The sequence below is a fragment of the Candida pseudojiufengensis genome (genome assembly GCF_024610245.1).
Source record: "Candida pseudojiufengensis strain CBS 10847 chromosome Unknown scaffold5, whole genome shotgun sequence".
NCBI lineage: Eukaryota > Fungi > Ascomycota > Pichiomycetes > Serinales > Debaryomycetaceae > Lodderomyces > Lodderomyces pseudojiufengensis.
The window spans coordinates 844,211-858,326 of NW_026261528.1; the positions used below are offsets into that span (position 1 = coordinate 844,211).

Consider the following 14,116-nt stretch of genomic DNA (forward strand, 5'->3'; position numbering starts at 1 on the left):
ATATTTCTGTGCGTTACACATTTTTTTTCCCAACATGCAGAATCGAATCAACAACTCCTTGGTAAAATATGTTCTTTGGTTCTGTTTTATCAATAGTCGTCATTGAGAACCTGATGAACATAATCTACTATGCTATACTAATGTCGCTACCTAAGCATAAGAAGTCGTATTTGTGGGAATTGTAGCTTGTGCTATGACAACAAGACGGATATCATGATACATGATTAAAGCAATTGCTAATAAATGAATTTTTGTAGTTGTATATAATCAGCGAGTATAAAGCGATGTGTTTTGCAACTAAGACTGATTAAAGATTTTTTTGACTTAAAAATACGAAATAAAATTAAAATTATGATTACGTAGTGCAAAAAAATCATTATATCACAAAATCGTTTTGGCATGACTTATATTTCCTATTTAAATTACAACTAAATCCTTCTTTTTATTTTTTACAACCAAAAACAACTTCCTTTTGATAGTAAAGGGTTTATTTTCAATCATTATAGTTATTTCCAAAAATAAAATTCATATTCTTTCATAAATTATATCATCATTCAGCTCATAGAGTTGAAAAACTGTTACAGTACGTTATTGAATGTTGTAATTTTTGTTTAAAGTTTTGAAAGCATTTCATTTCATAATGGATCAAACTCCTTCAATGCCTGGTGCAGCTTTAATTCCGGCATCGGAAACTTCAAATATCGCCTTAAGGAATATAACTAATCGTGAACAAAGGTATAACAAAAGACTTTTAAGAGCTTCTTCGACGTCTATTAGAGCAAATGCTTCAAATTTGGCACTAGGTAGTAATGGGGTTACATTAGTTCAAGGTGATCAATCGGTCTCAACGTCATCTGTTTCAAATTCAGCTGAATCAAATGGAAATGTTTTAAACGGAACTGTTTCAAATAGTCGAGATCCCACTACTGGCTTGTATCATTGCCAAATCCCAGGATGCGTGAAAAGATACAATAGTAAAGGTAGTTTAAGATTACACAATCTTTCTCATGGCGATAGAACTTATCAATGTTCTACTTGTGACAAATCCTTCTACAATCATAATGCTTTACGTGAGCACCAGAAAATTCACACAAGAAGAACAAAGACTTCATGCACTCATAATGGATGTTCAAAAACATTTACAAACCCTAAGTCGTTAACTCAGCACATAAAAGATGTTCACGAACGCCATACCTGGACATGTAAAATTTGCAACAGAGCCTTTCAAACATTTAATGATCGCAGATATCATATGAGAAGTCACAAAACTTTCGCATGTGCAAACTGCGACAAAAGATATATATCTCAAGAAAATTTAGACAGACATGTCAGTTCAGTTCATTCTTAATTTGTTTTTGCTGAATTATAGCTAGGTGAGGAGATGATGATTATTTCGATCTGATTTGGTTTTGGTTGCTGTGATTACAAATCTATTAGTTTGTCCTTATTGCTTTTTCTTTTTTTTTAAATGGTTAGGGGTTGTTAAGCAACTGGTTGCTTATCGGGAGTTGTTTTAATTCTATTTATACATTGCTTATATTTTAATTCTACTTATAAATTGCTTACAGTATCTTTTAATTTTACTTCCAATTTATTTCTTGATTATGAATAGTTGCGTTATTACGGACTTAAAATATTTTTATATGTAATGAAAGTCTTTGATGAACTGAATCTAGTGTGTGACTTGGTGAAGGACTCAAACAATTATTAGTACACCTACATGTGATCTGATTCATGAAGAGGTATTTCACTGTCTTCACTTTAACTTTTTACTCTCATCTATGATATATTTTTTTTCTCGAAGATTTGATTCATCGATGTCTTTAGAAATTTACATGTTTGATAGCGTTACCAAGCGAAAAAGTGGCTAGTTCCCCTCATAAAATTAATGTCTATTCAAGCATTTTAACCTCGTTTTATATCAATTTACCAATTGGAGGTTTTGCTTTACTTGTTTTTTTGTTTTCATTTCGTCCTCCCGCTCCAAAAGGTGATTATTTTAAACAATTGAAAGAGTTTGATTACATTGGATTAGTACTAATGATTGGAGGTATTACTGTTTTTATGTTAGCTTTAACATTTGGTTCTTCTAATCATTCCTGGAATTCAGCTGCTGTTATTGCATGCTTTGTGGTTGGAATTGTAGTTACTATATTATTTGGTATTTGGAACTTTAGATACTCAAAGAATCAAATATTGGGAACTGATATTGTCATTATTCCTCAAATTATTGCAAGTACTGTTTGTTTATCTGGAGTATTCAGTTCATTTATTGTTACAATGATATATGGATCTGTGTATTTCCAAGTTATCAGGGATTCCAGTGCAATGGGCGCAGGGCTACATTTATTACCCTGTATTATATCAGTTGTTGTATCTTCAATAGTTTCAGGAGTTTCTATTCAAAAATTGAGATTCATCAAACCTTGGAATGTGTTATCAGGAATATTAGCACCGGTTGGAGCTGGGCTTTGTAGTCTATTACAAGTGGACTCATCATTTTCTCAACAAGTGGGTTTCTTGATTTTAACTGGGGTCGCTGCTGGTACTCAAATGCAACCAGCTATTATTTCAGCACAAATAAAGGCACCAAAAACTCCAGGTGGAACAATTATGACAACTGTTTTTATCAATACAATGAGAAGTTTAGTCTCAGCAATTGCAGCAACATTATCAGATGCGGTATATACATCAAGTTTGAAGAACAACTTTAAATCTGCATTACCACAAGCTAGTCCGGATATTCAACAAACATTAGCTAAAATAAATTTATCAAGCATATTGTCATCGAATACAATTTTAAAAGAATTAGATCCTGCAAGTCAATTATTCATCAAGCAACAAATGGTGAAAGCTATTCACAATGTCTTCTATATGTGTATTGGATGGTCAGCGCTAACAACTATATCATGTGTATTTATTACAAATCAAAAGTTACCTGACATGGTTGCAATGGAAAAGAAAAAAGAAGAGGAAGTCAAGCAATTGGAGGAAAATAATCAAGAAAATGCAGTTAATGATGAAAATACTAGTGATGAGTCAAAGGCTGTTAACGATCATAATTCAATTTCTTCGTTGAGTGACGGTGTTAATGAAAGTGAGAAAGTTAAAGGCATTGATGACAAGTAAGGTTTAGTGATGTAAATAATAATCCTTGTATATAGTTAATAATTCATAAAAAATAATCAGTAGCGTAGTTTAAATTGTAGCACAAATAATCATTAATGCAATTTAAATTTCTAACAGTTTAATTTTCTTTAAACTATTTTATAATCAATATTAATATATCATTTATTAAACGAGAGAATAAACCTCAACAAAAGAGATTGATTATAATAATGATAGTTAATGTGATATTAATCACCTGCAAACAAATTACTATTATAGTTTCAATTATTGAATTATATTATTCCTTAACCTTGTTTATAAAATCTGGCTTGACCTTTGGCTCTTCTAATCATTCCTGGGCTTCAGCTGCAGTTATTGCATGTTTCGTTGTTGGAATTGTAGTTTTTTTTCTTTTCTCTCTACTATATACTATATAATTTCGGATTTGAGTAACAAAAACCTTGTTTCATTTTACGCTACCATTTTTTGAAAATCTTATTCTTTTTATGAATTTGTAATAGTAATATAAAACATTCATGGCTTTCTTTTTCATTTAATTTTTATCGAAAGTGCATGCGTTTGTTTATTGTCAATTTATTTTGCAGAATCTAAAAAAATAAACCAAAAGAAATGCAATTCATTAGTAACGTTCTATTTTGCATCTCATAGCTTTGGAAAACTAATATGAATGGATGGATATATACATGTTTGTTAAATCTGAATAGATCAACACTAACAAAAAATAGATATTTGAAGCATGAGTTGCTTAAAACTATAGCCACCAAGAATTCGTCACAGCGGTGTTGTTTCGAATATTGAATTATGGAATAACACCCCTAAAGCCGCTGATAAGTATTCTGCTCAATATTATACTTATCAATAATATTAGCTCCCAGACTTGAATCAAGCACTGTCCCACTTTAATTACAGCATTTCACAAAATTATATTAATTGATTGTCAAAAAAATATATTTATACCTACTAATTCTCTACGTTTAAATCTCAACAAGTATATATCGACTATTCAGAATAATTTGTTTTTTAGTTGAATGTTCCAGCAAGGAAAGTGTGCCGTATACGTTTTGAGAACGTCTTCTGCAATATAATTAAGAATGAATCAATAAGATCACATGATAAATCTCATTTAGACTCGATTTTGCCACTAATTTTGAAGATAATAGTTTTCCGTCAAAATAAGACTTTTACTTTTCAAGATACGATAACCTGTACTACTAAACCGATTTTGGGTAAGTTTGAAATTTAAAAGCTCACCTCGTCTTTCTCTTTAATAGGCTTTGTCTTTAATAGTGATTACATAAAGTTAAGAAAAAACTTATAGTATTGAGGTACGGATGTTTTCTGTAAATTAGAAAATGATTTTATTATACGGGACTAGTTTTAAATATTTATCATTCAGAAGGTCTCATGTTCTGCATGTTACTGTCAAGGTAAATTCTTTAACTATCAAATCTGATGTGATCTTCAAATTCTAAAAATTACCAAACATTTGCAACACTTTAAAGAAATTTAGCACAAAATATATAGGTATCATAAATTGCATATGTACTGATATGTCAGCACTCGAAAAATTACCAAACATTACTCACTGACACTTTAAAGATAATATAAATGATATACAAACTGATTACAGATTATTACTGTGATTTAGTTTGAATAAGTTCACTAAAGAGTTCATAGGAGTATACTTTACTTTAATCAAAGTATGTAGTGTACCGTACAAAATTTAGAGGTCGTACGACCGTTAAAATTTGGTTTTTAGCACAAAAATTGTAAAATATTTTTAGATTTTGTGATTTAAACCTAAAAGTTGAGTAACCATAGATTTTGTGGTAGTAATTAAGAAGTAGTGAGAAAAGATGAGCCATTTACAGAGTATCTTAAATCAAAAATTAAATTGATGAATTTGCAACTGAGCCAATTGATGATTTACGAAATTTGAAAAAGTGTGAAAATTAATTTTTCAGATTGAACGACTTGTAGTTGGTTATATTTTTAAATTTTTAATAAACCATTCTAGAACTTAAACTAATATAAGTTTAAAACGTTTGATATAAATCAAAATACCTTATTTTAATTATCCTTTCTAATTTAATCATTTTGTATCAACTAAACACTGTTTAACAACTTTAACCGTTATTTACTATTCAAAATACTGTCCTGTCAAACAATATTAACTTATGTATGCGAGAGATCGACGATTGAGATCTTACACTTTTAATTAGAGTGACAAAGTTGAACAGAGCCTCATGAGATTTTTGTAACCAATAACATAGCAAAGATAGGTCAATTGTAAATCTTCAAAATAATATAAGCTTTTATTGTTTTATTGTTGAGTAATTAACGAGGAAATAAACGGGCATTAACTTTTTAATTTTGCACAGTTACCCTATCGTTTAGTTAAAGCTTTGTAACGATAGAGTTTTGTGATGCTCATTTATTGATGTAAGTAATTAATTTTGTAAAACATTCAAAGTCTAAAGTAAAACAAGTAGATTTGTTTTATAGATTTTGTGATGAATATATTTTTAGTTTATTATTATATTCAATTCGTTAGTTCTAGATTTGTTTAATTTTAAACCTTAAAAAATAAAGGGATAGAGAATGGAATTGGTATTACCATGAAATTTCAAATTTTCACATTTCAATTTATAAATTTTCCTCCATCACACTTACGAAATGATAAATGAAGTTTAAATGTTTCTTAAATAGAAGTAATACCTCGCTCAAGAGATTGCATAACGAATGATTGCTTCTGCCATTTCTATTATTTCCTCCCTTTTAAGCGCTTTTTATTTGAAATGTTTTCATATTTAGGAACCAGATCTAAGCAGAGAATAAAAAAAAGGTTGGTCTAGGGGTAGTTAAAATCTAGTGAATTAAACACAACTCCATAAAATTCAACTATTATAACTTTTTCACGAACGGGTTAATTTTCCTCATTGAACCCCTATCCTCAAGTTCATTAAACATAAAGTTACATCAATGAAATAATAATAATATATTATTCTTAAATTGACTTGTGAAAATGAAAGATGTGTAAGTTGAGATTTATACAGGACCCAAAGCAATTTAAAGAGTTCGAAGTGTTGAATTCCATAAGTTTATCTAATAGGTTTGATGACATGTGATAGAAGAGTCGATCATGAAGCCGTTCGTAAGTATTTGATGTGATGCAATTTAAATTTATCAAAAACCACACCTGATTTAATTGATATATTAACAATCATCGGTTTTATTAGTTAGTATAGATAAAAGAGAAAATATAGGTAACCCTGTAGTTAACTTTTGACCAAATTCAGCCTGAAAAGGATTAAATAGTGGAATATAATAGGGGATGAAAATGAATGAGATGTGTGGTGTGCATATAAAAGAACTAAATGAAAAAAAAAAAACAAGAGGTAGTGTGAATCTGACTGAAAAATTTGAAAAAATATTTTATTATTTTTCAAAGGTTTGTATAATCCAGTAGTGAAACATGAAATATGTTCAAACACAAAATATCATAATTTTGAAATTATTATCAATTAATAAAGAGTGTTTCTAGACCCCTATTCTCATAGAGAAAAAAATTAAGGATGAGGGATAAAATATGAACTTTTTTATTGGCCCTGGGTTTAAAGTTGATAGATTAGAAGAAGGTTCAAATTTCAATTCAAATTTAAAAATAAAACCTCTATCTACTCATAGAAGATAAGCATAAATGATTAACTCTGCATTATGTCTCTAATTAAAAATGACATTAGGAATGTAGGAGAAATGATTATTGATACACTTCAAAGGCAAATCTTTTTATGTATGTACTTACATACCGCTATTGAGTCAAAATTTTATTTTCTTTTGTTTTACTTTATTTTACCCTGACCATTTTTTTCTTAGACTAAGTTTGAATTTGATGGACCTGATGATCAGAGGCGAGATCCACTCTTAGTTATGCTTTTCACTGGAAGGCATTCAAATGATACAAAGGTGAAACTTTTTATTAATATCTTATTGTTTAGTGTTTAATTTAATTTAAACAATCAATATTAAAGAAATGTAGCCTCAAAGGTTAATCTTAACATTAAACTGATACTTGATAAAACAATAGAAATATACAATTTTAAACTTTCTTTAAATTTACGTTAAAGCCATTACATGTATAATTACTTAACTAAGTTAATAATTAATTAAAATTATTATAATTGTATTTTAATTTTAAATTCTTTATCCGATACAGAGAGATAAAAAAAAGGGAGCAATCAGAAATGGGCTAACAAATAAGAATAGCTCAATTACAATTGGTTTAATGCTTTTCTTTTTGAAATAACAGTTATGGATGAAAAGATAATTATCGATGGTGCCTTTGATTTGTTCCAAATATATTTAGTTCAATAGTACATATTTTAGAAATATTACTTCTCTCTACTAAACACTAACAATACTTTAATGAATTTAACATAAATTAATTAACTCTAATGTAATGTATATTGAGTTATAATAATTTCTAATAAATTAAATACTTATATAAAAAATTATTATAATCTGTGTTTTGTATAACTTTTATATACAAGTGGTAGCTTAACTAATTCTATTAATTAAGAAGGTGATAAATTAAATTTATACGCAGTAACTTTGAGATAGATTTCTTTTTTTTTTTAATTTTTGAAACAATTCAATACACCTTTTCTTTTTTTTTACAACCAAAATAATTTCCAATTTCATCAACCAACTTCATCATACATCAACTTACCAATTGAATCACATTTGCCATCCCCACAAATATTCTTGGTCACCAGATCTCAACCGTTGAAAAGCACCAAAAAGTAAAAACAGATTTCTTTTTTTTCTGTTTATTTTGATACAGGTATTTGAATAACACACAGTCGGATTAACAGTTCTTTTAATCACGTAATTCAAGAACTTTGTCGTTTCTTTTATCAAGGGTTCAATATAGTATTTGCATTCGAAAAAGGAGATACTAAAATATAACAGCAGACCAAATATACTAGTCCAAATCTTTAAAGATATATAATTTAAATCAACTATAAAATAAATATATAATCAATTACACACACATAATAGTACATTATCTCATCAATTAGCGATTAGTAGATACTAAATTTTTGAAATATAATGAGTGATTTTGGTGGACTAGGAATTGTAATAGAAGAAAATGAAGATAACAAACGACATATAGATCATGAATTACCAAAGTTGAAATTACAACAACAACAAATAATTCAATCAAATTCAATAGTTTCATCTCCGTTACCAACACCAAATCTGCAACAATCATTCCATCAACCAAAATTAAGTATGTCATCAAAACATTCAAGTAATGCTAGTCTATCTAGTATATCACACAAATCATCTTCTCAATCATTAAATCATCCAATAACGACGAATCAACAAATTCTTCCTCAACAAACTTCACCAAAATTAAATTTACATATACAATCACAACAACAACAGTCTCAACCAATTTCACAACAAATCATAAATGATAATAAAATTGAAATGTTATTACCTCCATTACCAGATGCACCTGAAGATTTAAGATCTCCATTAATATCAAATTATAATTCAAATATACATGATGATCAAAATTCAACTTCTTCTATAACTTCAAACGATAATCAACAACCAAGTAATCATGATGATACAAGTACTAGTCAAAGTGTTTATTCAAATGAATTTAATCAAATTTATCAAAATAATAAAAGTTCTTTTTCAAATTATGCATTAGATTTTCCAACTATAGAAGAACAACAACATAATCAATCACTGAGTAATTTAAGTTATTTTCCAACTTTAAAAAGTTCAAATCAGACAAGTACTGTTAACTTACATGATTCATTATCGAGTATACCATTAAATAATAGTTCAAGTTCAGTACCACAATTATCATCACTAACAACTAATTTAAATCAAACTAATTCAAGTGATTCATCTACAACTACCGAAAAGACTAGTCCATTAAAAAAATTAAAAAGTTTAAAAAATGGTATAAGGAAGTTATCTTTGGGAAGTAATAATAATTCGAATTCAAACATATCAACTCCGATTACTCCAAAATTTCCTAATTTAGCTTCAACAAATTCAGTTACAAAATCTTTTACATTAAGACCAACTTTAACTCCATTACAATTTGATAATGATAATAAATCTTCAAATTTAACAATTGCTACACCAACTCCAATCCCGCAACCAAATACTTCAAATACGAACCATCAACATCATCATTCATCTTCTTCGTCTGCATCTACATCATCATCACTTACTTCAATACTACGTGCAAAAAGAGTTAGAGCTTCATCACAAGGTAATTTTAACAATAACAATAACAACATAAACCCAGTTTTTACACCAATTACTCCTCCACCAATGGTATCACCAATTATTACAATAAGTGAGAATTTACAATCAAGTAAAACAACAATGAATAATATGGAACAAAATTATTTTGAATCTTTAGCTACTCAAACAAATTCAACAATTTCATCAACTACATTAACATCATCTCCAAATACCAAAACAATTCAACCAATAACATCAATTGAAGAAATGAAAAATATAAATGATTTAATAAATTATTTTCATTTTTTATATAATCAAAAACAATCAATAAGTAAAATATTTGAAAAAACAAAAGAAAAATTAAATAAATCTGGTTGGTGTTCAACTACAGATTTAAATAATTTACAATTACAACAAGATTCTCAAAATTGTCAAATTGATTCAACAATTGCTAAAATTGAAGAAAAATTAAATAGAGATTTTAATTATTCTATTATAAATCAAAATAATTATTTTACTGATGATGATAATGAAAATGAAAGAGAAGATGATGATGAAGAAGTTGAAGATTACGATATTAAAGATGAATTTAAAAATACTATTAGTCCAAGTTTAAAAGTTTTAGAAAGTAGATGTTTTTCATTCAATGATATTTAATTTTGGGATCCATGGATATATTTTTACGAATTAATGATACTACAAAATTTAAATTGTAATTTTGTTTATTTCAGTTCTGTTTTTTTTTAACTTAGCTTAGCTTATGGAAATTTTTTTTTATTATAGATTAGGATATAGATTATGAATAGATAAAAAGATTGATTTTTTTTACTTTAAAGTTTAGTTTACGATATTTAGTTTACGAATTGATGAGTTTAAGTGATATCGATAAAAATGTAACAAGTGAGCAATTGCTGAATAACCTCGCTTTTTCTTTACAGACTCTAATTAAAAAATTACTTACATATGGTTGGAAACAGTCTATCCTATACTGGTTCATAACAAGTAATACCTTACAATTTGAAAAATTTCAATAAAATGGAAGTTGAAGTTGAAAAATTACAGGTTATGAGATATGAAGTTGTGTAAACTCATCAAAAATTAATTAATTGAAAAATAATTTTTAAAGGTTTGGCCTTAAGCTATTTTACTCAAGATACATTAAATTTAAGGCACTTTTTCACTTTTCCAAAGGTATTGATTCTAGACCATGTCTTATTGTTTTATTTTTGTACTATATTGTATTTTTATTTTTATTTAACCGGGTTATTGATTGAGATTGACGAGGAAATTGATGTATCAAAGTATTGTATTGAAACAAACTCGACATATTACTTTATTGTTTTGTATGCTTGCTTTTCAATGTATGATGTATATCTGCGTTGTAAATCATTATTCATTTGCCAGTCCTATAATATTAGTTTAATTGGCTTTTTCTTGTTTCCATGATTTACATAATTTTTCACTTAGTTTCTTGGTTTGAATCCAATTCATCTCATTTAAGTGGCTAAGACGAAAAATTTTTACTAATAGTTTTTAAATTAAAATTTGATGCACTTTAATCAGACGACTTCATTATAGTGCTCATGAAAGAATTACGAAAATGAAGGTGTTATTGCCATTAAATCACAGAATTTGAATGAGCTATGTCATCTCATATCTATGAATTTCAATTTTTAGTTTTTGATAAGCAAAAACAAACCACTTCGTTAGCTTGAATTTCTTTTAATGTTTCTTTATGGCTTGAGTTTTCATTTTAATAACTCTTCAAAGTATGTGTAGTAAAAATGTTTCGAAATATTAAGATCCGAATAAATACATAGATTAATAAAAATAAGCATAATTCAGTATGAGGTATATAATTCGCAACTTTTAATTTAGCAATTCTTTTCCCCTCCACTCATTCATTGAAAATATTAAATGGTGCAGTGAATAGAATGCATTCGTATCAAAGAAGAAAAGAAGAAGGGTAAAATTAATTAAATTTGGTGATGTTGTAAGAAGATTTATAGTGAGAGAAAATTTTTGGAATTATTTAGTCGTGTAATTTCACTAGATCCATTTGTTCTTAAATGAACTAAATTAACTATTAAAAGTTTCAATAGGATATGGGACTAATTATTAGGTATATCTGTCATAATTATTAGGTATATCTGTCAAAATGCTGACCAGTAGTAGTAGTAATAGCCAGGCGAGTTGAGAAAATGTAGGTGATTAAAATTGCTTTAGCTTTTAAATTCGAGACATGAATTGTGAGCCTTATTCAACCAAGAATTAAGATATACCCTTAACAAAAGCTTCCGAATATCTCCATGAATATTGTTTATAATAGCTGATTGATAGCATTAAGTACGGCTAGTCTATTTTTAACATTCGTGACATGTTTCGAAAACCCTATTCATTTTGCAAAGTAGTTTGACTCTTATTATCATTTGAGATACAAGCGTAATGCCTCAAAATCTAGAGATCAAGCTCATATTTTTCATAACATCGATTGTTTTGAATCATAAAACATCAATTTCAAATTGGCTATTCAGACTCCTGATGTTGTGGGCATAAACTGATTTTGAATATTAGAATTAAAATTATCAATGTGTTGATTTTAAATTATCGCGTCTCAACTCATTTGATAAAAGTACAGTCCAAACCTATGATTTCAAGCATCAATTATTTCATAATTACTACTATTTCTTATCAATAATCGTCTTGAAAATGAGTCAATCTCAAATAACCAATCCAAATTCTTATACTTTGAGGGACGTACTTTTGTTATCTCAACTTCTACATATAAATCATATATCAAATTTAGACAAGTTAGAAAAGATTGATAATGCCTTATTAGTTAGCATATTAAGTACTTGGAAAACTCATATATCAACTAAACTCGACCACAGTAATATCAAAATTAATACTTTAAATCAATTGATAGATCTTTACAAGAAATTATTGGCAAAGTATAATGTTGAAAATACGGAAAGTCTTGCTAATGAAGTTTATTTTACTAGGATTGATGAATTGGAAGATACGATAGCAAAGAAGAAAATTGAGTTCAGAAATACATTGGAAGAAGAATGATTGGCCACAAGTAAATTTGAATTTTGATGTTTCTTTCTACTATGTGGAGGTTTCACCGAATATTTCTCATCGCGCCAAAAATTCGAGATAGATTCTAAATTTTGATATTATTAAAGTCTTACACACAAACTTCAAACCAATACAACCATCATGGTGAAGAAAAAATCAAAGGAGACCAAAGAGTCATTGGAGTCATCAATCGCACCACTTTTGGAGATAAACTACAAGGAACCACTTTTCACGGCAGCTGCACATCCAACTAAACCAATATTGATATCAGGATTAGCAACAGGTCACTTATATTGCAATACATATGATCCCACCATACTAGAAGCAGAACTGGAAAAGAAAAAAGAAGAAATTGCTGAGTTGGAGGAAAAAGTGTATGCTCTGGGTTTAACGCCAGTTGTTTCAAAATCAATATCTGAAACTAAAAAGAAATGGTGGAAAATTGTTGAGGATAATTCAGAATTACCGACCGATAGTTTAGATATCAAAACAAATTGGAAAACTAAAAGGCACAAAGGATCATGTCGCCATGCTATTTTTGATCCGAGACCAGATCATTTAGGTGAATACATATATACTTGTGGAACCGATAATGTGATAAAAAAAGCAAACACCGAACTGGGGAAAGTCGTAGGAAAAGTAGACGTTGTTGAAGATTATTACGATTCAAAAGATAAATTAACAAAATTATGTCACTCAAATACTCACTCATTTATTTTGTCGGGAACAGAAGATGGGAATGTATTGGTTTACGATTCATCAAATCTCTCAGCCAATAATTTGAAATTCAAAGTTCAATCAGCACATGATGATTCGATAAATCATATATTAAGTATGACATCTTCGCCTTATCATTATTTAACTTTAGGTTCAACCACATTATCTCACATAGATATAAGAAAAGGTATAATAACTCAATCTGATGATCAAGAGGATGAATTATTATCAATGTCATACACTACGGAAGAAATAAGTGATGGTAAATCAGATACTGTACTAGTAAGTCATGGTGAAGGACTTATTACAATTTGGAAAAACTCTAAAAACAAATTAAGGGATCAATTATCAAGAATTAAATTAAATAAGGATGTGAGTATAGATAGTATCATTCCGACAATGAATAATAGTGATGAAGACATGGAAAATTCAGTTTGGTGTGGAGATAGTGATGGAATGTTACATAGAGTCAATTTCAAAAAGGGGAAAGTGGTTGAAACTAGAGTACATTCAAAAGATGGTGATGAAGTTGGGATTTTAGATATTGATTATGATTATAGATTGATTAGTGCTGGAATGGATACATTGAAAATTTGGGGTAAATAAGATTTGATTTCAATCAGTTCACAATGCAAGCGCTCATGAATAAAAGTTTAATTTAACTAATTTGATTGGAACGTTGCGGCATATGATTTAGCATGGTTCGAAAATTGAGTTATGATCCAACTCAAATATTACACTGAATTCAGACGAAGATCATAGAATGATCTGATTTCCTTGATGCGTGGTATCAACCTCTAACAAAGAATGCAATTAGTCTTGAGAGGAACTTGAACGGTTTAAATCTACTCGTAGAAAGAAGCTGGTAGGAATTTACATTTGAAGTGGGAAGATCTGAAAATCAAGTTAATTA

General features: G+C 28.5%; 4 protein-coding genes across 4 annotated transcripts; all 4 read left to right on the forward strand. All coding sequences in view use genetic code 12, as the record gives it.

Annotated features, from left to right (window-relative positions):
• Window positions 1-640: 640 nt before the first annotated feature.
• KGF55_002661 (uncharacterized protein) lies at window positions 641-3,129 on the forward strand (the record flags this gene model as incomplete). The annotated part of the gene is made up of 2 exons (XM_051757369.1): window positions 641-1,277; window positions 1,847-3,129. 2 exons carry the CDS (start codon window positions 641-643, stop codon window positions 3,127-3,129), a joined length of 1,920 nt encoding a protein of 639 aa, XP_051614922.1.
• A 5,112-nt stretch (window positions 3,130-8,241) lies between these two features.
• Window positions 8,242-10,062, forward strand: KGF55_002662 (uncharacterized protein; the record flags this gene model as incomplete). Its single annotated transcript, XM_051757370.1, has 1 exon — window positions 8,242-10,062. The coding sequence occupies one exon, from the start codon at window positions 8,242-8,244 to the stop codon at window positions 10,060-10,062; it is 1,821 nt and encodes a 606-aa protein (XP_051614923.1).
• A 2,052-nt stretch (window positions 10,063-12,114) lies between these two features.
• KGF55_002663 (uncharacterized protein) lies at window positions 12,115-12,477 on the forward strand (the record flags this gene model as incomplete). Its single annotated transcript, XM_051757371.1, has 1 exon — window positions 12,115-12,477. One exon carries the CDS (start codon window positions 12,115-12,117, stop codon window positions 12,475-12,477), a length of 363 nt encoding a protein of 120 aa, XP_051614924.1.
• A 150-nt stretch (window positions 12,478-12,627) lies between these two features.
• Window positions 12,628-13,809, forward strand: JIP5 (Jip5p; the record flags this gene model as incomplete). Its single annotated transcript, XM_051757372.1, has 1 exon — window positions 12,628-13,809. One exon carries the CDS (start codon window positions 12,628-12,630, stop codon window positions 13,807-13,809), a length of 1,182 nt encoding a protein of 393 aa, XP_051614925.1.
• Between the last annotated feature and the right edge of the window lie 307 nt (window positions 13,810-14,116).